Source organism: Castor canadensis, chromosome 14, assembly GCF_047511655.1.
Source record: "Castor canadensis chromosome 14, mCasCan1.hap1v2, whole genome shotgun sequence".
Classification (NCBI taxonomy): Eukaryota; Metazoa; Chordata; class Mammalia; order Rodentia; family Castoridae; genus Castor; species Castor canadensis.
In genome coordinates, this window is record NC_133399.1 from 113,158,930 (window position 1) to 113,184,911 (window position 25,982).

Below are 25,982 nucleotides of genomic sequence, written 5' to 3' on the forward strand. Positions count from 1 at the left end.
ATTCATTTATTCACATTATTCTCTAGCTATTATATGTCCTTTTACTGGCACCCATCCCTCACTTACTAACCTGCCTACCTCTCCTTTTTGCCATGTACTTAAGGTTTTAGTGGTTCATACAGACACAGAGAAGTGGTGCCTGTCAGCCATCTGCCTTCTTGTTAATGCATTTTCTTTTTCTTTCTTATTTTTGTCCATGCTGGGGTTTGAACTCATGGCCTTGCTAGACCAATGCTCTTCTACATGAGCCATGCCTCCAGCCCTGTCAAAATGTTTTCATCATGTGAGAACAGTGAAAAGCAAACACTTTAGCTTTCTGTCTTGCAATGCATGTATCTATTCAAAAGATCTGATTTAAGAACATAGTTCCTTTAAAAAGGTCAAATTTTTCTAGAGTCCTACCCAGCTCTCTACCATGAATCTTCAGTGCCATGATATCTAGAATAATAGAAAGACATGAAACATTGCTTCACGATATCTTAGGTCTTAGGTCAGTTTTCTTGTGATTTGTTGGTTGATAACTACTATGTTCTGAAGATCTTTGTTAGATGATGGCATTATAATTTTAGAATAGTAACTGCATAACTGAGCAGAGAATGGAACCCACCTAAGTACTTTCATAAAATCACATGAAAGTCTTTGATATTGTTAAGCATCTTACATGAGAAAAAATCACTCCTCAGTCAAATTGTGTGTAGTAAATAACGGACCTCTCCAAAATGACAGGTGATGTCATTTTTTTCTCACTAGGACACTGTTCATAGGCTGATAGAGAAAGCCAGTTAAAGGCTATGAAAATTTTTTTCCGATATTATAAATAAGCATGAAGGAACTGGAAAAGTGATTGAAGAGATTATCATTGCAGACAGAGCAAAAGTAAAAGGAGAGATGAATGTGTTTCATCTTAGTTTTAGTAAGCTTTTGAATGGTAGTCTACCTGAAATAATAATTCAGTCATTATTCATGGATGGAAATGAGAGGAATATCAGTAAAAACAAAATAAAGTTCACGTAGAGCCGAGTTAACTCTCCTGGTAGGGCAAGGAGGCCAAATGAAAGGCATTTGGGTGGGTGTAGGGAACTGAAGTGAAAGCAGGTTAAACAGGACTTTTAAACTCATCGTGACATACTCACTCCCACAAAAGTGCCAGTTCCCTGTGTTGATGAATTAGTGCACATGGGCCAAAACACAGACATAGCACATTAAAGAAACAGACTCATGCATGTGGAGGGGAATCCTCTGTCTTCATGATTAATGGAAAAGATTCTTGTGGAATATAAAATAATCTCCATGTTCAAGAATCAACTAATGTTAAGTAGTTTTCTGTCTCAGACTAATGAAGTCTTTGCTCTAAATGTTTCAGATATATATCTTTTTTATTTTTTAGTACTCAACATAGACTTATTGACCACGTAAAACATGCCAGCTACTTTTAGAATACAGTAGTGAACAAAAATATGGTTTCATGGAACGTATACTGAGCTGGGAATCAGATACACATCTGTAGTGAGTTAGATACTTCAGCATTACATAATTCTGAGGGCTGCTGGTTATTGGTGGAGGGTACAGGGTCATCCTATTTCAGGACAATCAGCATCATTTCTTCTTTCAGTCAGAGAGAGACTACTTGCGCTTCTAATTTTGTCTGTGGCATTTTGTGGTTAGAGATAAAGGAGGTTGGCCTTAAAATTTCAAAGCAGGAATAAAATCACACCATTTTGAGAGGCTTCCCCAGTGTTTTTGAAAAGCACATAACTGGTACAGCACCTTAAATTCAACTTAGTAAACTGCTCTATGTGAGGCTCATTTTCACTCAGGCTGCACAGGGAACTCAGGCATTTGATTCATTGTTTTCTGATGCCAAAAAATCTGAGTTGCCAGATTTTGTTTTTAAAAGTTAATGACAGCAACTCACCTTGAACCTGGAAGAAACAAGGATTAAAAACATTGTGTTATCACCTGTCCTGTGGTTTAATAAGGAGAAGCCACTCCAGGGGACATTGAAGGTGAGGTATCACAATTGACTGAAAAAGCCAGTGGACTCACTCCAGTCTCCTTGACCATTAATTGACTGGAAGATTGATAGTCCTAATTAAAATGAAAATGAGAATAGAGCTATTATATATCCAAAAGGGAAGTTCTCAACTGTTTATAAATCCTATGCTAGTCCTATGGTGTTTAATCTACAGAACAAAGTAATTTCTTTTTTTTATTGTTTTATTATTCATATGTGCATACAAGGCTTGGGTCATTTCTCCCCCCTGCCCCCACCCCCTCCCTTATCCCCCACTCTGCCCCCTCCATCTCCCCTCCACCCCCTCTATACCCGGCAGAAACTATTTTGCCCTTATTTCTAATTTTGTTGTAGAGAGAGTATAGGCAATAATAGGAAGGAACAAGGGGTTTTGCTGGTTGAGATAAGGATAGCTATACAGGGCATTGACTCACATTGATTTCCTGTGCGTGGGTGTTACCTTCTAGGTTAGTTCTTTTTGATCTAACCTTTTCTCTAGTTCCTGGTTCCCTTTTCCTATTGGCCTCAGTTGCTTTTAAGGTATCTGCTTTAGCTTCTCTGCATTAAGGGCAACAAATGCTAGCTAATTTTTTAGGTGTCTTACTTATCCTCACACCTCCCTTGTGTGCTCTCACTTTTATCATGTGCTCAAAGTCCAATCCCCTTGTTGTGTTTGCCCTGGATCTAATGTCCGCATATGAGGGAGAACATATGATTTTTGGTCTTTTGGGCCAGGCTAACCTCACTCAGAATGATGTTCTCCAATTCCATCCATTTACCAGCGAATGATAACATTTCGTTCTTCTTCATGGCTGCATAAAATTCCATTGTGTGTAGATACCACATTTTCTTAATCCATTTGTCAGTGGTGGGGCATCTTGGCTGTTTCCATAACTTGGCTATTGTGAATAGTGCCGCAATACACATGGGTGTGCAGGTGCCTCTGGAGTAACCTGTGTCACAGTCTTTTGGGTATATCCCCAAGAGTGGTATTGCTGGATCAAATGGTAGATCAATGTTTAGATTTTTAAGAACCCTCCAAATATTTTTCCAGAGTGGTTGTACTAGTTTACATTCCCACCAACAGTGTAAGAGGGTTCCTTTTTCCCCGCATCCTCGCCAACACCTGTTGTTGGTGGTGTTGCTGATGATGGCTATTCTAACAGGGGTGAGGTGGAATCTTAGTGTGGTTTTAATTTGCATTTCCTTTATTGCATTTTTTCATGTGTTTTTTGGCCATTTGAATTAACAAAGTAATTTTCTACCATAAAAAATTGAGATCAAGAAATCATTTGACTTCAGGACTTGTGGGGTGGAATTTTGAGGAGCAGGATAAGACTGACTGGGGATAAAAGCCTAGGGATAGTAGAGGGGTTGGTGTTCTCAGCAGCATTAAACACCCTGGCTTTGTGTCTATTGTAATTTAAAAGAAAATATTGCAAATAAAGAAATATTTTGAAATAACTCTCAAGGGCAAGTGAAATTTCTTGTAATGACCTGCTTTTTTTTTTTGTACTTTCAGAAAGTATTAGGCATATTCTTGGAATGGTACTAGTTCCCCTGGCTAATTCTTTCCTATCTTGACCCATGTGTTTGGTTCATCCTGACACCAATTGGCTTGTGCTGAAAGTCTTTTATGTCTAGTGGTGAGTCCAGTGGGCATGATGGGTCCCAGACTTCAGCATCTGTTGTGTCTTCATCACCCATATGATTCAAGCAGATCACAGTGACTGGTCCTCAGTGTCACATGAGTGAGAACCAGGTTCTCCATTCCTACCTGGTGACACTGCTGTCTCCTGAATGGCAAGGGAGGAAAATGGACGTGAGCCCAATCTTCCTTTAATGCTTTACTGAGGCACAACACACCAAGCAACATGCAACAGCATAGACCTGAGTGCTCTTTGGGCTGCTGTGCTGTGACACAGGGTTTTCAGTACACGTCTAATTTCTGCTCTGGTGTTTACTGCCCAGGTAGCTACTGTTTCATGCTCTGCATGGTGGTGACAGTTCACTGCAGCATCCAGCTTCTCTAACTCACTGTTATCTGAATGTAGCCAACATAGCTTTTCAGTTTCCAACCTTCCCCTGTTGTCCATGGAGGGGTAGGTTCCAGGCCCCCCAGGATAGCAAAATCCAGTCATTTTATCAGATGGCATGGCATTTTCATATAAGCTACCTGTGTCCTCCTGTATACCTTGAATCATCCCTAGGTTACCTATAATTACCAGCATCATGGGTTTGCTAGATAAACTGTTATCTTGAATTATTTAGAGAACAATGAAAAGTAAGTAAGATGTCTGTGCATATTCAGTACGAATACATTTTTGTAATATTTTGATCTACAGTTGTTGGAATCCATTGATGTAGAACCCATGAATATCAAGAACCAACCGCTGCTTACTTTGTCTTTTCTTCTATAAACAGTCTCATTCAGCCAGGCATCACAAAGCGGTTGGTATCATGGCCCAACACTTAGTCTTTGCTTCACCCTCACTGGTTAGAAACTTCTTCTGTCCAAATTGTGACATTTGAGTAGTAGCTCAGGAGTCACCTATATTAGCTCACAAAGTGTAATTGCAAGAACTATAAGAGACACAGCAGAATATTTTAGTATCTTTTGCTCTACGTGACCAATGACACAATTATTAAAGTGCACAGATTCACATATGACTGTCAGCACACACCAGCTGTAGAACATGGTGCATTATTCCCTGTTCCCTGAGTGGATGCAATGATGGGGCTTTAGAGCCAGCTATTCAGTGGTTTCCCCAAATTTCTAATCGAAGGAAATTCCATTCAGCATAAATAGAGTAATGCAATGTTGGAATCTCTAGCACCATGAGAAATAAGTATCTGTTCTTTGTAAGTTCTGGAACAGCCACAAACACTCTAGAACAGTGGGAATCCACTTGTGCAGGTTGTGAATCTATGTTTCTGTCAGAATTTAAATAGTTTTTGAAAACATATTAGAAAGACAACTTCTGGAAAAATTCCCCAGACCTGACATTTATGCATCCTCCTTCAGTTTAACTTATGTCCCCTTTGTCCGCCCACATTATTTGTTGAACAACTCCCAGTCCCTCAGAACTGTGGCGCACTGTCAGGGACGCTGAGCACATGGCACATGAGCAGTCCTGCAGGACACCTTGCTGCCATCACGGGGAGAGGCAACGCTGCCCAACATAAGTGAGGCAGGGGTGCAATGGAAAGGAAGGCCAGTGACAGCCACGTGCCTGGTTGAGGTTTCATTGATGGGAATGGTAGATGCTAACCTAAGAAATTTGTAGTGACTGTAACTTAAAAATCGGGGGCATTTTAGCCTGGCAACTTAGGACAGAATCAAAATGATAAATGTTGAACTGATGTGTTACTTACTGGAACATACAATTATTTTCATGATAAGGGCTCCTCTGTCCATTTTGTGTGTGTGTGTGTGTTAATATAATCATGGAGCTTTGGCAGGGCAGAGAAGAGTATTCCTCTGTTCTTAGTAATTCCCTGAGGTTGGTCGTGTTGACTTTAGTTTGCATTTGGGTCTACTCACCTGCTCCCCCCCTGCGCGCCTCATGCAGGACCTGTGCTTGGGGAGTCTTCCCTCTCCTGCCAACACTGCCTCCCAGGGGACCCTTGTAAGTTGTGGGCTCCAGCTTCTAAAGACTTACACTTCCAACTGTCCACTTTTCTCTGGTCTTGGCTGTCATATAACTTATATTATGAGTTTAATTTTTTTAAATTGCCAATGAATTCTATAAAATCTTCAACATGTAATTTTCACTTTCTCCATATTGAAAATGAGTATAGAACCAGGCAAATGCAGTTTTATTGTTTCCAATTATTGCCGTAAAATACCTATCACCACAGTAAAACTTTACATGGGTTTTAGTGCCATTTTTATAAGCACAGAGCAAAAGAAAACTATGAGAAGGCAGTATTGATCTTTATAATCTGATTTCATAAAATCAGATTATTAGAGAGCAGTACACACAGACACAGGAGATGTCGCAGCTCTCTCAGTCCCTGGAAATCACTTTTATTACTGATGCTTGGTATCCATGAGTCAAAATGAACCCATCCTCTGATATTTTGGGAAAGCTTATCCATGCCTTTGTCATGGGGATTCTGATGGGATATTCAATACCTTAACACCATAACCCATGACTACAAGGACTCATTGAAACTACGACAAAAACATTGAGGCTCAAAGTTTCAGAATTTGGCTAGCTTTCTAATCAGAGCTAAAACACTGATTAGAAACACATCTTTTTAAAAGCATTTTTTCTTTAAACTCTAGAATAGTTTCAGATGTACAAGTCACAAAGATTACACATGAGTTCTGTGCACCTACATTCAACTCCTCCCTGCTGTTCACATCTTACACCCTTGAGGTACTTTTCTTTTTTTTTTTTCTTTTATTATTTATATGTGCATACAAGGCTTGGGTCATTTCTCCTCCCTGCCCCCACCCCCTCCCTTACCACCCACTCCGCCCCCTCCCTCTCCCCCCCACCCCCTCAATACCCAGCAGAAACTATTTTGCCCTTATCTCTAATTTTGTTGAAGAGAGAGTATAAGCAATAATAGGAAGGAACAAGGGTTTTTGCTGGTTGAGATAAGGATAGCTATACAGGGAGTTGACTCACATTAATTTCCTGTGCGTGTGTGTTACCTTCTAGGTTAATTCTTTTTGATCTCACCTTTTCTCTAGTTCCTGGTCCCCTTTTCCTATTGGCCTCAGTTGCTTTTAAGGTATCTGCTTTAGTTTCTCTGCATTAAGGGCAACAAATGCTAGCTAGTTTTTTAGGTGTCTTACCTATCCTCACCCCTCCTTGTGTGCTCGAGGTACTTTTCTTACACCCCAGGTGTTATTAGCTGAAGGTCACACTTTGTCCAGAGTCCATGGCTCTTTAACTAATGCCCTCTGGGTCCTAGAAACCCATCCAGGACTCGCATCATGTTTGGTCATCGTGCAGCCTTGGGCTCCTCTGGGTTTCTCACTGGTCCTCAGACCTTTCTTATTTTTTGATGCCCTTGAGGATTTTAAAGGGTCCTGGACAGTGTTGGAGAAGGTCCTTCAGTTGGGATTTGTCTGGTGTTTCCTCAGGATTAGCTGGGAGTCATCAACTTTTGCAAGGCATACCACGGAGTGGTTGTAGCTTTTAGTGACCTATCAAATTATTTTGGGAGAGCTTAGCTGGGAAGCATCAATATTAATCACTTTCTAACCATAAAAAATAGCAGGCATATTAATAATAGCACAGCTATAGAGCTTGATATACATTAGGCTGTACTCTAACATCTGGTCTTCACACACTTGGTCTTGAGGAGAGAGGACCCCCATTCCACACCCCAGAAACACATCTTCTAAACAACTGGCTGAGAGACCTGGGTCTCTGCCTCTAAGCATTGTTCTCTCCTGCATCCAGATCAGTCTAAGAGGAACAGGACAGTGCTTGGTAACATATGGCAGATTTTACTACAGAAGATGATTTCTGTCAGTGAAATCTGTGAATGCAGCAGCTTTGTTTTTATTCTTTCTTTTACACTTGAGGCATTAGCTCCTTGATATGTAGTAAGAATATTGGTTATTTCTTAGAAATTTGCAGAAAAATGAATTCAAATCATTTATTCACTTTTCTTCCAAGTTGTTTCTGCTTTTCACTCCTTCTGAGAATTTGCAGTCATGAGTGTTTTAGAGATCTGCTAAAGATTTATAGCTATCTGAGTTTTCTGATTACTAAGGTTACTTGAATATCATTCCCACAGCATGTAACCACAAATACTTGTGCTTTTAGTCAAAAATCATATATATGTATGTATATGTGTATATATGTATATATATATGTCTGAAAACATCAATGTGTAGATTTTTATTACTTGAAATTAGATTTCTAGAGTAGTGAATGTTTCCCTTTTGATAATATGGGCTCTTCTAGTGATCAGACCTTTGTGCTTTACTTCTGTGTGTTCCCATAGTCATTTTGGAAATGAGCATACAATGAACATGAGCAAGGGATACACAGGAGCCTATGGTTGGTACAAGATGTAAGCCTGACCTTTCTACTCTATGCAGATGACCACCGAGGGGCTCTGCACTGCATCACTTGCTAGGCAAAAATGGAGTTCCCAATGGCTTTGGGGACGTCAGAACAGCCCTGTTCATGTCATCAGTTGGCCTTGACCTTGTCAAGGTTTAACACTTGAGTTCTGTATGTAGCTTTGACATTAAACAGCTATAACACCACCAAATCGTGGAATAGTCACGTGCCTTGAGTATAACATGATTTACAGTGAGATTAATTTTGTAACTGAATTTCTACTACATTAATTCTAAAAAATAAACCTGCATTACATGTACCTTTCATTCATCCCAAGGTGCTTTTTTTCTTTATTAATTTGGCCCTTGTATTCATTTTCTGTGTTTCCAAAAAGTTCTGTAATATGGAAAAAGAAAGTCTGTATCATCGAAGGTAATATATCCTTCCTCCTGTCTTCTAATGTGGCTTGAGATTTGTGTGTGGGATCCCATGTACTGGTACAGGTCTGAACACCCACTGGGCTGTCCGGTGATTTTGATGTGTGCTTCTCTTGTTCTCACACATGGCTTTAGGATCATTGGGTGCCCACATTCCAGTAGGTGGAAGGTTCTGCCAGGCCAACTCTAACTCTGAAACACGTGACATGGTTGGATCGGAATCTGCAGCTGGAAATCAGGTTATCAGATCAGCTGGGAGCTCCAGGAATTGGGCCAAGGAAAAATGGCCCTACCCTCACACTCATGAGTGTCTGGAGAGAAGCCATGGCTTTCACAGCAAGTGCTCTCGGGGGCCCGGTCTCTCAGCTTTCTAGGCTACACCACAGACAAAATTCGGAATTCCAGCAGCACTTGTAAACAATTTGGACAGTGCTAAGCTTGAGTTTGACAAATGATAGTCTCAGAGTCCCTCTGAGACAAGAGAGATGGAGCCCACGTGGCTCTGTTCCATGGGAACACACGCCATGGGTCTCCAGATGCAGCAAGCTACAGGGGCCGCAAAGGGGAGGGAGGAACAGAGCAGAGAGAATTCCTGCCTCATCTTAGCTCCCACTACACCTTTAAAAGCATCTCATTTTTGTTTTAGTCACACAAAGCACATTTGTGTGAAAAGATACAGCATTTTATGCACACAGCCAAATTTCCCCTGAACACCATAATTAAGTGTGATTACACATAATTTTAACAAGCCCAGGCCACAGTCATAGCAATCCGCTGTCTTCCGGGGTGAGTTTTTTGATCATGACAGACAAGAAAATAGCTGTGGGAGGCTCTGCTTCTGTCCAGGACACAGCCACGCTGAGTGCTGACCACAGTCATGATGGAGGGCATAGACCACATCACAGTGGGGACAGGCACGGACAGTGTCCTCAAAGGATAGGCATGGTGGATTGCCATTCATGGGCTACAATCTTGGTTTCTCAAGACGATGAAAGGAAATCAATTATTTTAAAGATTTCTGAGCTAAAGCGCCAGAAAAATGAAACTCTGAGGACAGATGTGATGTGAGCATGTGAGCAGGAAACTTGCTTTGCCCACTCCTCCTTCAGCCAGAAAACAGAAGCACACCGACCTCAGGTGCATTTTTCTGTTCCTTCACTCCAACCACCCATGGTGATTAAGACTGATTGAGGGTTAGGGTTTAAGTGGGGTTTTAAAGCCTCTATTTGAATTGAGATGAAAAAAGAGGTGAACGTGCAAGTCACACTCCTGACATCAAGGGGATAAAAACGTGAGAAGCTGTGTCAATGTCTCGCCAGGATGTCCAGAGGAACGGCTACAGCCTCCTAAAGCCTACATGCTTTCAACTCTTTTAAAGTAGTTTTTGCCAAACAGCCACAGCAAAGTAGATTCTGCAGTTTATTAATTGCAATTCCTTGACAACCCATGTGGAATTTAAACGTTCTTCTTGCCGATGGGGCATCATGAAGATGTATCAATTTTGTGATAACTTCAAAAACCTCAATGAACTCGTCATGGTGACCTTTACTGTGACAATCTAACGCATCACACATGTGCAGCAGAAATCAGTTGGCCCTGTCGAGAACGGTCATCAATGATTTAAAAGTTCCTCACCGAAAGGCAGGGATGTTAGCTGATAGAATAAAAAGTCATCTACTGAGATTTAGAGAAATTGCTGCTAGTGTGTCTGAGATGGCTGAATATAATTTTAGGAAGTTAGGTGTATTCTTTGAGCACTTTTATACAAATAATTTTCCTAAGTGCTTTTGGAATAAACAGTAAGAACATGACCAGCTATTGATGGATTTCCTTTCTAGCTGTGGAGACAGATCACAAGGAGCACAGAAGACACTGTGATGTTCACCAAGTAAGTTGTGACCTCTGCATCCTCATCTTGCAGGCCTGTTGTCCAAGGAGCCTGTGGACTGTGGCAGGAGTCAAAGGAACAGACAACTTCTATATATCCAGCATGACAACCCATGGTTGACTAAACAAAAGAAGCCAAAGAAACGAGCTGTGTTTCTGAAAGCATAATTGTATAGTATCCCTTTCCTGCATTCTTCTTGGCCCTTTTTGAAATTCAAGTGCACGACAAATACGGTCTTATGTGGAAATTAGGTTTTCAAAATCCATCTTAGTTCCAGGCTAATTCATTCCCACCTTCAACGTTGTTTCCTTTCTGTTTCTCTGGTAGTATTTACATGTCCTCTTTTATTAAAAAAAAGAAAGCGCATGAAAGAATGCTTATTTTTAAGAAGCACTGACAATTATAAAAAGCCATTGATCTTAGAGGCCAAGGATTATCCCAAATTAAAGGTTACCTCCACCCCAAACAATTACTAGGCAATATTTCAATCTGACTTATAATCATGAAAAATTAGGGATAGGTTTCCAAATAAAATAGATGCATTTTATTCACAATGAACACAATATTTTCATTCCCCAACAATTACTCACATATATTTCAACTGTCTAGAACTCGGTGTGGGACAAGAGAGAAGACATGACTGGGTTTCATTCAATATCTGTGTGTGCCAAACTCTGAATGTAAACTCAAACTTTATCAGAAAACAGCATACCATTGTGATTTTAAATACACAGTTATTTTGTCTTTTTCAGACAGTGAAAGAAGTACTGTTTTTAAGCTGCCAGCCCCTGTGGGAGCCCATGTCAGGTCGGGGCTAGATTAAAGCTCCTTGAGTGAGCCCATCAGAAATGGAAGTTTAGGGACTGTCATCAAAGGGACATGTGGCAATCCAGAGCCCAATGGAAGTCACGGCTGTCATTCTGAAGAGGGGGAGAGGTTGGGAATGTCAGTCAAAGTCTACAAAAATTTTAGTTAGGAGGAATAAATTCAAGTTTAAGGGGTCTGTTGAGCAACATGGTGACTAGATAGTAACAATGGATCATATTTTTGAAAATTGCTAAAAGAGTTTTTAGTGCTCGCCCCATAAAAAGAAAAGTACGGAAGGCAACACGTGTTAACTAGCTCCATCCAGCCATTCCTCAGCACTCATGCATTTCAAGAGCTTTTATGTGACTGAAACACACAATCTGAAGTTTTTGGTTAAAAGTAAATGATAAATAAAATCTGGATAGCCATAAGAATCGTTAATTGAAAATACAGTCGTTGTGGAGGGCACCTATTCTGCTCTGGCCATTTGGATAGGTGCTGAAAATTTAAGAGTGAAGATAGATCCTCCCAGAGCTCGAAAACACAGAAAAGGTGACTATTATACAAAATGAAAGTCCCTCTGTCTGCCGGGCAGCGGGCAGTGCCGATGGCACAGGGATACCAATTACCCCAGAGCAAGCAGAAGTGAAATAGCTACCAGGAGAGCAAGGAGCTGGTGAGACAGAGAGAGGACGAAGTGTCTCCAGCAGATGTGACAGAGGACGGGGAACGGCAACACGCCTCCCATGGAAGGGAGAAGTCAAGAACAGAGGCCAAGGGAGACAGGCTGGCCCATATTCAGGGCTTCGTAGAGCATTCTAGAAACTCGAATTAGGGATGAAGGTGACATCTGGAGATGCTTCTGGCTTCTTTTAGTAATATTATTTTGGCCACAGCATAAAAAGTGGAATGAGTAGGTGACAGAAAACGATGATTCAAGGTGACACAGTGAGAACGGAAGGTGATAGACAATGAACCACGGACACCTGAGCCATGAAGCACCACGGAGAACATTTTGGAACATATTCAAACTGCAGACAAATTTTATGCAGTGTGTTTGGGGAGAAGGAGGAGTAGGTGAGAGGCCCCACAATTGGACTTTAAGCTTTTGCAGTGGTCTGCAAATAATTATTTTATGAAACATGTTGATCACATGACTTCAGAGCGATGAACCACACCAGGGTGGCTTGCTTCTAACCTAGTATTTCAGGATGTCATGAAAACATAAAACGGGTCAGTGTACATTTTTACATGTAGGAAAGTGTCATAATAAACCCATTTTGTACAATTAACATACACTAATAATAAAGAGAACCAGAAAGGTTAGTTAGTAACAATTATCTCATCCCACGATGTTTCATTTATTATAAAGATTAAATCAAACACTCAGGATTTTAGAGCTGATGGAAGCCGAAGGGGGTGAAGAAGCCACCCTGGTGCAGGTAGTGTATAAGGTGGCCAGGGGACACCCTTTTCTTCAGAAGCATTTTGTCTTGGGAAATGCAAGGTAATGTGGAAGTTGATGGTGGCATTGCTTCAGGGATAGTTGAGGAAAAGTAATTAAATTGTGAGAAAGCTTTTACTGTAGGCGTTTTAGTGCCCTGAGCTCTTAGTAACAAAACTACAGACAGTCGTCAGCTTACATCTGCAGTATGTCTCTGCAGATTCATTGTAAGTTGAAAATTGTATCAGCCACAACGTATCTACAATGTATCTAAGGCTGGACGTGCTCGTGCATACCTGTAATCTCAGCACTTGGGAGGCTAAGACAGGAGGATGAAGACTTGAGGCCAGCCTGGGGTACATAGTGAGACCCTGTCTAACAAAAGTACATTTAAAACTCCTATAAACCCATTGCAAAGTCAAAAATTCATAAATTGAACTGTTGGGAATCCAGATGTTCTGTAAATCAGGATTCTGGATAGGCTGTGTTGAACTAGCATGACCGAGGATGTAATGAGGAATCTATCTATAAAAAGGCTCCCCTCTGCTGGGTGCAGTGGCTCACACCTGTAATTCAGGCTTCTCTGGAGGGATGGGGTAGCACACACCTGGAATCCTAATGATGCATAGGTGGGAGGGTCAAAAAAACAAGACACTACTTCAAGAATAACTAAAAGAGTGAAAAAGAGCTCACGTGGTGAGCAAGCACGAGGCCTTGACTTCAAAGCACAAAAATAAATAAATTAAAATAAAATGGCACCCTGCCCGGTAAATGCCTCCTATCTGGGAGAGACTAGGGGCATTGGTATTCTCTGTGCAGCGTGAGTCTCTGAACTTGACTAAGAAAATGAAGACACGTGGAGGGAAAGGGATGTGTTCTGCTTTGACTGAAGTAGAAAACATGGTTCGAGGCTGCAATAGCAACTTAGGCTGAGGGTGGACACTCGAGGAGCAAGAGCAGGGCAGGGAGGACTTCCGGGAAAGCTGTGGATCTCTCCTCTCCCAACAGGAGATTGGACACACAGGAATGACCCCAGAGACCACTGCTCAGGGTGGAGAGGTCAGGGTACGGGGCCAGCTGAGGAGCTCCCTAAGTGACAGGGCAAAGGGGTAGCACAGGACATCCTAAGACCCTTGTGTTGTCACTTCATGAGCAGCTGGCCTTTGGTGTGGCCCACTAGAGGTGAAAAGGGACAAAGTCTGTCCCTACCCTTCTGTGGCAGGCTGCCCAGACTTTCTGGGGAGATGGACTCAACATGGAGAGGATGGATTGAGCAGCAACAATGAGAGTCACTGACCTCTGCTTCCTATGATCAGTGGTTCATGCCTTCCAGGGTGGAAGTTGGTGAAGTTCTAAACATCAGGCCACAGAGCTGGTCCTGCCTCCCAAACTCTACCCTGTCCTCCGTAGCAAATAGTTCTTCTAGAAAAGCTTCTCTATTACAAAGGAAGAAAGTAAAAAGTAAAGTGAAAGATGAAGCAAAGGCCCTCATAGAGCAGGAACGAGCCAAGGGCCACAGCACCTCACTCCCGTACAGACCTTGTCATTACCGTTAACTCTGACTGTCCTAAAGGCTCAGCTCCCATCCTCTTGGATGGTCATGAACCATTCTCACACCCAGACTCACACTGTTCCCACCCCAAGCCCACCACGCCTTTATTCTGATCATCCCTTCACGGTAATGTTGTAATGTGCTTTGGTCCTCACACAGTCATTGTGTTGGTCAGAGTTCTCAAAGCAGCAGGACCAAAAGAATGTATGGATAGACACATAAGACATATTATAGAGATTGGCCCACAACTTCCTATCTGCAGGATGGAGACCCAGAGACACTGGTGGCAGGAGTAAGTCCAAGTCCAATGGCCTGGGAGCCATGGGAGCTAATGGTTTAAGTTGGAGTCCACAGGCTTGAGATTCAGGAACACGGATGTCCAAGAGCAGAAGAAGACAGTTCCAGTTCAGGAAGAGAGGATTCTCCCTTCTTCTTTGTTCTATTCTGGCCCTAGATGGATTGGACGTTGTCCGCTCACAGTGGTGAGAATGTATCATCCTTGCTCAGTCCCCAGTGGAAATAATGCCCCACCAGCTCTCTGGACATCCCTTAGTCAAATGACAGAAAATTAACCACCAACAGTCACCAAGTTGACAGAACTTGATAGACCAACTCCCAAGAATTACATCCTACTAACGTCAGAGAATGTTTTTCCCCATTGGGACTCATACAGTAATTCAATAAAGTGTAAACAATCTTCTCAACAGTGTATTTAGGAAATACCCATAGACTCTTCCTTTTAGACAACTCTCCGCATAGGGCAGTGGCATCAGTCTGAAGTTCGGGTTGGTTGGACAGGTATGTCAGACACCGCGAAAGGCTTCATCTGTCGTGGTGACAGGCCGTGTGCCATATGAGAACACTCTGGCTGCACTGGCATGCCTACACAGAGCTGTCCATAAACATTGCATCTTTGATTTAAATGCTTGGAGTAGTTCGCTGAGTTGACACAGTCTGGGGATCTTAGACAACAAAATTTTATTTTCTCAGGGATCTGAAGGCTGAATGTCCAAGACCAAGGTCTGGGCAAGGATTGGTTTCTCCTGAGGCTTCTTACCATGGCCAGCGGGTACCACCATCCTTAGAGTCCTCTCCTGGTCTTTCCTCTGTTTACACAAGTCCCTGGTGTCACTTTCCCTTCTTGTATTGATGCCAATCAGATTGAACAGGGCTCCCCCCGCCCCAAGGCCTCATTTTAACTAAATCATCACTTGAAAGGTCACAGGCTGACGTACTGGGTGTTTGGGCTGCATTGGGAAGACCCAGTTCAGTTGATCAACTATTAATATTGTTGGTAACCAAGCAGTTCAGTATTGCGCTCCCAGATAAGTCCCTGCCATGCTGCTAACCTGTGCCGTCTGTTTATGGCAGAGCCATGTTCGTGGAGAAATGGCCTTATTTTATAAAGATGAGCTGTCGAAGGGAGTTTGTGCTGGAGTAGGTGCCAGGCTTGCTCTGCAGAGATGACCTGATGAGGCACCTATGGCAGAGCCAAGCTTCTTTTCTGGAAGCAGTTTGCGTCTTGCTCTAATGCACAGATAATTGCATACTCTGGTATCCTACTTATAGAGCAAAGGTGAAAGAAATTAGCCTAGGAAAATGTGTGAATCATGCGTAGCTCAATGCTCGTTTCACGAACAAAGTAATCGTGAGCTTGCATGCTGATCTTAGCAGATGTGGTAAGCCGGAATTTTTACCTAGGGTGTTAGTGGATATTATTTAGTAGAGAAAGCAAACATGGAAATGTACCTCAGTAAGCCAAGCTGACATATAATGTTTACCTGTAATTAAACAGAGATTAATATTCACCAGCTCTCTTAGTAAACATGCAGAGGTTATTTAGTAAAGTAGACATGGGTTATTTGTGTCTAAGAGTGCAGCCTCGGGTCTCTGAGGAAACCGGGTTGTATGGGTTGTAAGTGCAGAGGAGAAAGTGGTTTATGTCTCTCTGAGGCTGAACACGGTTGTCTGAGGTACCAAAAATGGAGACTTCTCTGTGCCGTCATTATCTTCTTATGAAGAAAGGGGGGACAGTAGGCAGATAATTTATTAAACCTATTCTTTAGTTCCTAAAAATGAAATTGACATTTTTTCTTCTAATTTTGCCCCTTTCTCTTCTCTGTGCCCCCATCTCTACAAGTGCTTTCAAGCCATGAAAATCCAAAAAAAAAAAAAAGTTGTAAGGCCACAACTTAGACAATTCCTACACGTTGTCCTCTAGCCCATCAGGACATCCTCGCAGCTAGTTGGTTCTTATGGCAGAATTAATTTTAAAAGAAATAAAATATTCTTATTTGTGATAGTCTGGTGTACTCCCTTCTTTTTTCTTTCCTGATATGATATTCATCTGCCTGTGGGGAAAATCATTCCAGTTCTACTGATACATTTTGTCTAAAATAGAGTTCCCCTTTATTTATCTTGAATTATTTAACTCTCAACTTATTCTGAGAAGAATCAATACATTTACTTTTTTTTTCTGAAAACTAAGCACAAAGTAGCAAAATATTTAAGCCCTCTACTGGCTGAGGATGTTTGAAGAGCTGAGATGAGTTCATGTCTGAGAGATGCCCTTTTCCCCAGAAATGGGACATGTTGGAGGAGTTAACTTCTGTTCTTAATTTTGTGGCAGATGTGAATTGTGAATTGGCTGTATAAATACAGATTGAGAGACAGAGAGAGAGAGAGAGAAAGAGAGATTGAGAGAGTGTGTATCTGTTTCCTTCCTGTTCTCTTCCAGGTCTGGGAATCTCTGATATTCCCCTTTCAAGACCCTGAAGAGGGAAGGGATGGCCACTGTGGAGAGGAGTATAAACAGGAGTCACTGGATGGGGTGTCTAGAAAAGGTTGTTCTTATTGTTTTAAAGATTTTCCAGTGCTGGTGATAGAACCCCAAGCTGTAGGCAAGCACTCTGTCACTGAGCTTCACTCCCAGTTCAAGGTTTTGAAAGTAAGCAAAGCAAAACAGACAAGCAAACAAAAGCAGCTTGGGGATGAAGCTTCAGTGTGTGACTGAGTGAAAGAAGCCACTCTGAAAATGCTGCGGACCATGATTCCAAGCCCGTGACATTCTGGAGGAGAAAAGGTTGTGGAAACAATAAGCGATCAGAGTTAGCCAGAGCAGGAGGCAGGGAAGTGAGAACCAGTGGACACCTGGAGTTTTAGAGCAGCCTATTCTCTGTGTGACATTATGATGGTAGGTTCAAGTGATGACATGTTTGTGCAAACCCACAGCATGTCCCACACAAGAGTGAGCCCCAGGGTAGACTGTGTGCTGTGGGTGATGGGGTGGTAATTTAGGAACACCCACCCTCACAAACGCACCCCTCTGGGGAGGAGGCTGGAACTGGGAGACTGTGCCTGTGTGGGCATGGGGAATATGGGGATTCTGTAGTTTCTGCTCAGTTTTTCTGTGACCCTAAAACCACCCCAAGGTGATAAAGCTAAAAATGCATTCCGTGAAAATAAATATGCAAATGATGAAATTAAACAAAAGGTGCGTTTAGAACCAACTCGGCAGCCTCTGTGGGACGTGGAGCCTCGACTTTCCTCCCATCTCTGCATTTCTTCTGCAGCTTGAGGTGTAGCCATCCCATGTGGCAGGCACCATCAGGATGATGGAAAGTAATGTGAGCTTGGGCTCCAGGTCCCCACCCACCCGTTTCCCCCTCTCTTTCCCTCCAGGCTTCTCGTCATGTGAGGAAAATAAAATACTCTGCTGTGTTTAGAACAGCACTCTTAGATTTTTGTGTTTCTTGACTGACAGCCAAATGCAATTGTGATACATGTAGGAAATCAGATTCAGGGTTTCTAGTGACACATTTGCTGTGACTTATGAAAAAAAGGAATTGTTTAGCTTAGGAGATTACTTAGCTGCTTTGTACTGATATAATTTATTGGCGTATTTATTGCATACTTTGAAAAATCTAATCATTCCCATGTGATTAGTTTTGATTGGGAATGCATGAGAAATTCACTAATAAATTCACTTTGGTGTCTCTCTTTGTGCATAAATCTCTGCTTTCCCCCAAATTAGGGAGTGTAATTGGGAAGCTTCTCAGGCTCCTCCTTCAGTGGCACACAAACTGCGTGTTTGTTAAACCTTTCTCATCACGGCTTAGTGAACAGTCTGAACCCAATATCTGGTTGTTTTCTCTTCTGTTTAGGTGGCCTCTGTATCTGCCCCTGGTGTTAGCACGGTCTAGAAAGATGGGGCTGGGGGAGGGGCAAATGCCACCTTGTGCCTTCACAGTTGCACACAGAGGCCATGGCTGGTCACCTGTGGTCCACTGGGGAGGGGCTAGTAGGGCTGCTCCTGGGGCTGTACCTTCTCTTCATGGAAACCACTGCCTCTCACCACTGCCCTTGGCCTGGGAGCCCTCGTGTCATGAATTAGGTTCTGTGCTGACTGATAGCTCTTTAACTCTTCCTGACCGTGTTCTTCAAAGTGTCGTGTGAGATTCGTTTGGAAAGGAAGAGGTGCACAAAGTGGGTTAGACCCCAATTACCGATTGATGATGGGAGGGGATCACCCTTGACCATCCGACAAGGTTGGGTCTACTGACTCAGACAGATGACAGAGGCCATGATGGAGAGGCATCTGTTAAACTTCCCTGGAAAGAAGAGTGCCTCATAGCATTGAAGTGCATAGCTAACCGCTCAGTCCAAGGCTCTAAGTGAAGGAAAATCAAAGCATAATTCAGAGGAATCTTAGCAGTTCTCTGGTGTCTCTTTCTGCCGTATCCCGTGGCTGGGTGACTTAGGTATATACCCTCCCCAGTGTGCTGGTCCAGTGCCAAAGGACTTCCTCCTTTCCTTCCCAGGTTTTTCCACCCTGAGTTCAAGGAGTAAAAAATGCTGGACGTTGGTTTAGAGGCTTGAAATAAACATCAAAACAAGGGCCACCAGTCCTGAAGCAACTCAGTAGTGAGCAAGGGATGTGTGGCAGAGCTGAACTCCAGCTCATTGCCTGGCTGTGTCTCCTCTGGGTATTTGTCTCAGCCCAGCAACACTTGTCTGCTAATCGCCTAAATGACAAGCTCCTCTAGGGCAAGGCCTCGGTCTTAGACCTTGAATCTAGAACAAACAGTGCTTCCACATATGTAGAAAATTAGGGGACAGTTAGAAATTCGTCCGGGTAGAACTGTAGCTTGTGTGTTGGCTAGGATCCTATGTCTGTGCCTGGCCTGTCATCTCAGAAGCGTTCTGTGAATGACCAGCAGGACCATTGTCCACTCTGCATTAGTGTTCATTTAAAGCACTAAGCACAGAGAAATGCGTGGCTTAAGCTTTTTCTGAAACCCTTACAGTGGGGTGGGACATAAAGACAGGCTCACAACTAAACTCAGTCTGCACCGGGGTGGATTAATTATAAAATCTTTATAGAAAAGTGCTTCCCATAAATGCTAGAGGAGAGAAAACAAAACATGTGGACCCTGGTTTTGAAGGCTTTGATGAAGAAGTGAGGAAAAGGTGGGACAGTGGTGTCTCAGACAGAAAGACCAGGGAGAGAGGTCATGGGATAGAGAAGCAATGCTGAGTCCAGCTCTTCCTGAACCTGGTATGGGAGCCCCCAGGTGGACATTCAGAAATGCAGGTTGCAGCCATGGGACTTATGAAAACCGCACACTGCTGGCTTGGAATTGTCTTCAAGAACACCTGGCAGGTTGGTTGGCTGCAGGTGAACTGCAGGGTTGGTTGGAGTCAGCTGGGCAGCAACCACAAGGTCAAATGATGGCAGTCAAAACTAGAGAGGCACAAATATGAAGAAGAGGTAGATAAACAGCCTCTGAGAAGTGACGCAAAGAACACCTCGGCATCATTAACACAGCAGCCACCCATCTGAGCATCTGCTGCTCGGGGCTGAGGTCACCACAGTTACAAGGGTCATATAGCAGCTGAATGATGACACAGCTCTCAGCTCATGACCACCCTTGCAAGAAAGCCAAGGACCTGCTATGTGCTGAGAATCAAAAGGACAAGCTGTGGCTGTAGGGATGGCTATAGGCATGAGGTTGTTACATGGAGGTAATTGTGGTAAATCAAAACCTGTCAAGTACTTTGCAAGTTCACACAGTCTATCTTAATATTTTAATTGCCTTTCTCAGAGATTTGCCCTCTGAGGTCCCTATGGTAATGCACCTCGGAGGTCCCTCTAATAGGACTTGTAGTATTCTGCCTGTGAGAGCAGGTCATTTACACAACTGACAACCTCAGCTGCCAGTCCACTATTCTGATTTACCTGTGTCCTAAAACTGTTGCTGCATCTAGTTACTCTTTTGTCATATAAACATTTATAGTCATGGTGCAAAGTTTCAAATAAAAATCAGATTTATTAGAGATGACATTAAGCATAAAATGTCATTCTAATAAAAATGTTTATAAACTATTAAAATATCATTCCAAATGAATGCTTCACAGATTTCAGAAAAAAAATTAATGTAACAATCAAAAGTGAAAGATATTTTGGGTGATTCTGAAGGTGACTGTCAAAGACAAAACATATCAACAGAATCCTCACTGAGACCGCAGTGGACTTGCCCCAAATATGCCCAGTTTCTGAAAAGGCAGTTTCAGAAAAACAAGAACACTAGCCTTGGTGACTCACACCTGTAATCCTAGTAGCTTGGGAGGGTGAGATCAGGAGGATCAAGGTTCAAGGCCAGCCTTGGCAAAAAATTTGCTAGGCTCCATCTCAATCAATAGTTGGGTGTGATGGTAACTGTATGTCATCCCAGCCATGGTGGGAAGGCAAAAAATAAGAGGATTATTGTCCAGGCCTGCCTGGGCAAAAAAGCAAGACCCTATCTTCAAAAATAACCAGAGCAAAATGGGCTGGAGATATGGCTGAAGTGGCAGAGCACCTGCCTAGCAAGCATGAAGCCTGGAGTTCAAATCCTAGTACTGCCGAAACAAACAGAGTAGGGAGGGAGTCATTCCAAGCTGACACCTCCTGCAGCCTTCCAATTATCAGGCTGATAATTGGAAAAGGACATTTGGGATGCTAACTCTTTTCCTCTCAAGGGGCCTCAGTGCTTTAATCAATTCTAAACTCTAAGTTGTGTTTCAAAGCGAATGTCTTAAGGTCACTCTGGCATCCTGTGTTACGCGGTGGGAAGGAGGTCGGACGCAGCTGTGATATCAGTGTGGCTCAATCTTACCTTGCACTCTTTTGACTTCTGGGAGAGACTCCTAGCTAGGGCAGTATGACCCTCAAGTGGAATTTTGGAATCTGCATATATTTTGTCACAACAATTTGGGGGTAATTGTATTTTGTGTATTTAAAAGGCAAAATATCCATGCTTCCCCCCAAATGAAGCTTCACTGGCAGAAACCTGGAATAATTCCACGCTTCTATGATTGTGAAACACAGTCCTACTCATGTTGCACTATCCCATTTGCTAGTAACTGGTGCCTGTGTACCACCGGGTAACAGAGGTGACAGACACAGATTCTGCCTGAGGTCAGCTGCAGTCTTGTATCCGGATGGCGAACGTGTGTAGTTGGTGGCAGTGACGGACCACAGATCTCTTAACCCTCATTGTGAGAAGCAGAAAGACCTTGCTAAATGTAACCACTGTGTTTCTGAAAATTCCATAAAGGGAGTTCTCTGACTTAATCAATATGGAAAATAGTCTTATCTGAAAATGCCCTGGTTTATTCCATCATAAGAAGAAATTGTGAGCTTTGGTATGGCAGCTGAAGAAAGAACCATTGAGGTTTCCTGCTAGCCAGAGTGAGGGGTGACATTTCTGTCTCTGTGCTGGATATGACATGTGACTTACCTTGTGTCAATTGTACCACCACGCTGTGAGGCCAGAAGCAGAAGAGGATGCTGTGGACACTGAGGCTTGGTGAGACCACATGGGTCACCACCAAGACTTGTGCTTGACACCAATCCTGGCAGCTGACTCCTGACCTTGCACCGGGACTCTGGAATCCAGCACAGCCATGCATCTCGAGCTCTGTTCTGACATGGACAGGGGTTCGAGTTCACATTGATTCTGCTTGAGGCACTCCATGCCATAAATTCAAAGAATCCAGGCACAGCTCTGTTCAATTCCTGGACAGCAATTAAGCTCAAAGCCCTAAGGGTAGGTGAGGGTAGTCTCTGTGCCTTCCCAGCCGGCTTGAATCAGGAGCAGCATATAGGCACCCAAGAAGCTGTGATATTAGTGGCCCTTCCTTGATTTGAAAGCCTCAGGTGCAAAGTGTGTGGAGTACACCTAACCCCCACCCAGAACCTGCACCTGTGCAGGTGCTGTTTGACTTAAGAAGACAGAAAAGTGACCACTTCCCATGTGTTGAAAGTCTTCAGTCCACTCTGACATTATTAGCTGGATTCACTTCTTTGCTACTCCCAGACACTCAGAAGTAGTGACTCTGCTCAGGTGAACTGTGACACAGATGGATCGGTCTGTATGTGTCACACATTGTACCTGAAACCACCAGGAAAAGCAGTTCTGAGTCATTTCTGCAAACATTCCAGAAAATGAGAGCTTGATCAGAAAGTGAACTAAATGCTATCTTAGTTCACTTTGTTGCAATAACAGAATACGTAAGCCTGAGCAATTCATAAAAAGTAGAGGTTTATTTAGACTCAGAGATCTTGAAGCTGGGAGTCCAAGACCAGGCACTGCATCCTAACATGGCAGAAAGAGGCATGGTAAGTGAGACAAAACGTGGGAGCAGGTGTGGTGGCTCACATCTGTGAGCCTAGCTTCTTGGGAGGCACAGATTGGGAGGAACGCAGTTCAAGGCCAACCCAGGCAAAAACTCCACGAGACCCCAAGTCAGTCAGTAAAAGCCGTGGGTGGTGGTGCATGCCTGTTATCCCAGCTATGCAGGAAGAATAAATAGGATGATCTCCAGCCAGGATGACTGGGCACAAACTCAAGACCCTATATAAAAAGTAAGCAAAGCAAAAACAGCTGGGGGTATGGCTGCAGTGGTAGATACCTGCCTGTGAAATTCAAAGCCCGGAGTCCAAATCCTAGTATTGCCCCCCCCCCAAAAAGAATTTAAAGATCTTTGCTTTATAAACAACCCATTCTCATGGTAACTAATCCAGTCCCCTGAGAACTTCATTAATCCCTCTGAACACCCTAATGAACTCCTGTCACCCAACCATCCCTCGACAGTTTTATTGGGAACCACATTTCAACGTGAGCGTTAAAAGAACAGACCATATTCAACTATAGCCATTGCTAATAAAACAAAGATTCAAATTTGCTGTTGACATCCATAAGATAGTCAGTGAAAGCCCATGAAGAATTTTAGAAGAAAAATGAATAGAAAATCAAATGAAAACTTTAATAAATAAGTAAATCTCAGACTTAAACAAAAATAAATGGAAACAGATGAGAGACCCACTGAGTGTGTTTTGGGGATCACAGTCTGCAGGACCCAGCCCATGTTTGTTGGAAGGCCTCCTTCTCCCAACCCTACAGCAAGAGCTTTTAAACCCGGACTCAGGAAAGGTCAGGACTCATCTGGGAACCCTCATTTCATCTTCTGGCATTAGTAAGTGCAAGTTGGAATGGATAGGCTGCCTGGGGCCCTGTCCCTGTCCAGGCATCTGTCTCTATGCCCTGTGACTTCCACCCTGTTCAAAGACAGCCATTGCTAGACTTCTTTACTTCACTCCATGGAATGTGAGCTCCTCTCAGTGGAGGTTGTCTCCTGCTTGCCCACCAGCCCTACCACCTAACAGAGGAGTCATCACTGGCTCCCAAAAGGATTTTTCATCTGAATAAATCAATAACATATTTTAGCTAAGGCACCCTGTGTTGTTGACATTTGAGACAGAGCAGAGTTTGAAACCTCCTTGCAGGTCTGCTGTGTTTGCATCCATCCTCCATTACACTGAGGTTTGAATGAGAAGAGCTTTGGTCCTGTGTTTTCTTTTCCTCTGGAAACCATAAATATGTTCATTTTGTTTCATAAATGAGTTTTAACATTCGTTTAAGGAGAGGAATATTCAGACACATCAAACTGATTTCGATATTCTGCAGAGAATTAACAGTGTTATTTGTATTCTTTATAATAAAAGCCCATAGATTGAAACAAAATTAGTGTTTGCATCTTAGTGGCAGCCGTCACAGACTGAAGTCTCAATGTGGAGAAGATGCAGCTATTAATTACACTGCCATCTGTGTAGCCATGTGTGTCTGTCCCTTAAAAGACAATAGATTAAATACCTTTTTCTGAAGCTCGAATTCCCATTTTGTTCTGGCTTTTGTAATTAAATGTGAGACAAATTGAGAATCTTTTTGAAATTTTTACTAAATCAGTGTTTAGACCAGCATCAAGAAAACACTCTTTCATTAGCAGACTTGTGAAGCTAACAGCGTTCTTGGTGTACAGTCTTAATGGTTCATCTGTTCTTTCCATTTTCAGAAATTGAGAAGGGAGGGTGTGACGATCCTGGCATCCCAGCCTACGGGAAGAGGACAGGCAGCAGCTTCCTCCACGGGGACACACTCACTTTCGAGTGCCAGGCGGCCTTTGAGCTGGTGGGGGAGAGAGTGATCACCTGCCAGCAGAACAACCAGTGGTCGGGCAATAAGCCGAGCTGTGTGTGTGAGTACAGGTCCTGCAGTGAAGACCTGCCGGTCAGAGTGGGAGTGGGTGGTAGTGAGAGTTAGGATTCAGTTGAGGAAACCCCGGCCTCCTCTTGTGCACAGTGTTTTAACAGCTAATATAAAAGGAGGTTTTATTTGTAGATAAATACAGCAATGGCTGGAAATCATATAGGAAACCATGTGGCATGGCCATGAAGTCACAGCCTAGAGTTCTGAGTCCATTGTTCCAATGGAAAAAGCACCTTAAAGAGCACATACTGAACGGGCCTTTAAAGGAAGATGTGAAATATGTGGACAATTGTCACAGGAGAGCAGAATTGTCCTGCATGCAGTCACACCCTTTTGTGACAGCTCTGTTCTTCTGGAGGCATAAAGAACAACTTGAATTAACAGTATGCAGCTCACATTGCTGACCAACTTAGCAGAATTATTTTTAAAATGAAAGCCTACCTGATTATGAATAAACTTGGCTATGCTGCATAAAATAATGAAAAGGAAAGTACTGTGTTCCAGAATTGCCCGTTTGGAAAGCAGGTGGACAGTGCCATGAGTGTGGACTGCCTTCTGAGTTCACAGCAGTCAGGTTCCCGGGTAGTTGTCAGGTTTTGTGCAAAACCATTAGGAAATACATTCCTGTCTCCACAGTTTCATGTTTCTTCAACTTTACGACATCATCTGGGATTATTCTGTCACCAAATTACCCAGAGGAATATGGTAACAACATGAACTGTGTTTGGTTGATCATATCTGAGCCTGGAAGTAGAATTCACCTCATCTTCAACGATTTTGATGTGGAGCCCCAGTTTGACTTCTTGGTGGTCAAAGATGATGGGATTTCTGATATAACCGTCCTTGGCACTTTCTCTGGCAATGAAGTGCCAGCCCAGCTGGCCAGCAGTGGGCACATAGTGCGCCTAGAGTTTCAGTCAGATCACTCGACGACTGGCAGAGGATTCAACATCACCTACACGAGTAAGTGCTCCTGAACAGGCACCTCCTTCACGTTTCACTCACATGTACGTGAAGTCGGAGTTCAAAGCTCATTATTAAAGTAGGGAGAGTAGCAAACTTATGTCACATCGTGATAATAAAAAAATACATCCCTTTATTCAAGTTAGTGTCTTGGTTACCCCTACAGTAGGGGGATTGGGTCTTTTCTCTTTCTGATTATCTGTTTACTCATTCATCCACCAATGCATCCTTCATTTATCCTTCCATCTATCCA

General features: G+C 42.9%; 1 protein-coding gene across 2 annotated transcripts in view; it reads left to right on the forward strand.

The window, feature by feature from the left end:
• The window catches only part of Csmd1 (CUB and Sushi multiple domains 1), a 1,661,894-nt gene that overhangs the window by 1,283,865 nt on the left and 352,047 nt on the right, over positions 1 to 25,982 (forward strand). For both annotated transcript variants that reach the window (XM_074055299.1, XM_074055300.1), the window contains exons 13-14: positions 24,573 to 24,755; positions 25,403 to 25,729. In XM_074055299.1, coding sequence (XP_073911400.1) covers positions 24,573 to 24,755; positions 25,403 to 25,729 — 510 coding nt within the window. The remainder of the gene's footprint in view (positions 1 to 24,572; positions 24,756 to 25,402; positions 25,730 to 25,982) is intronic.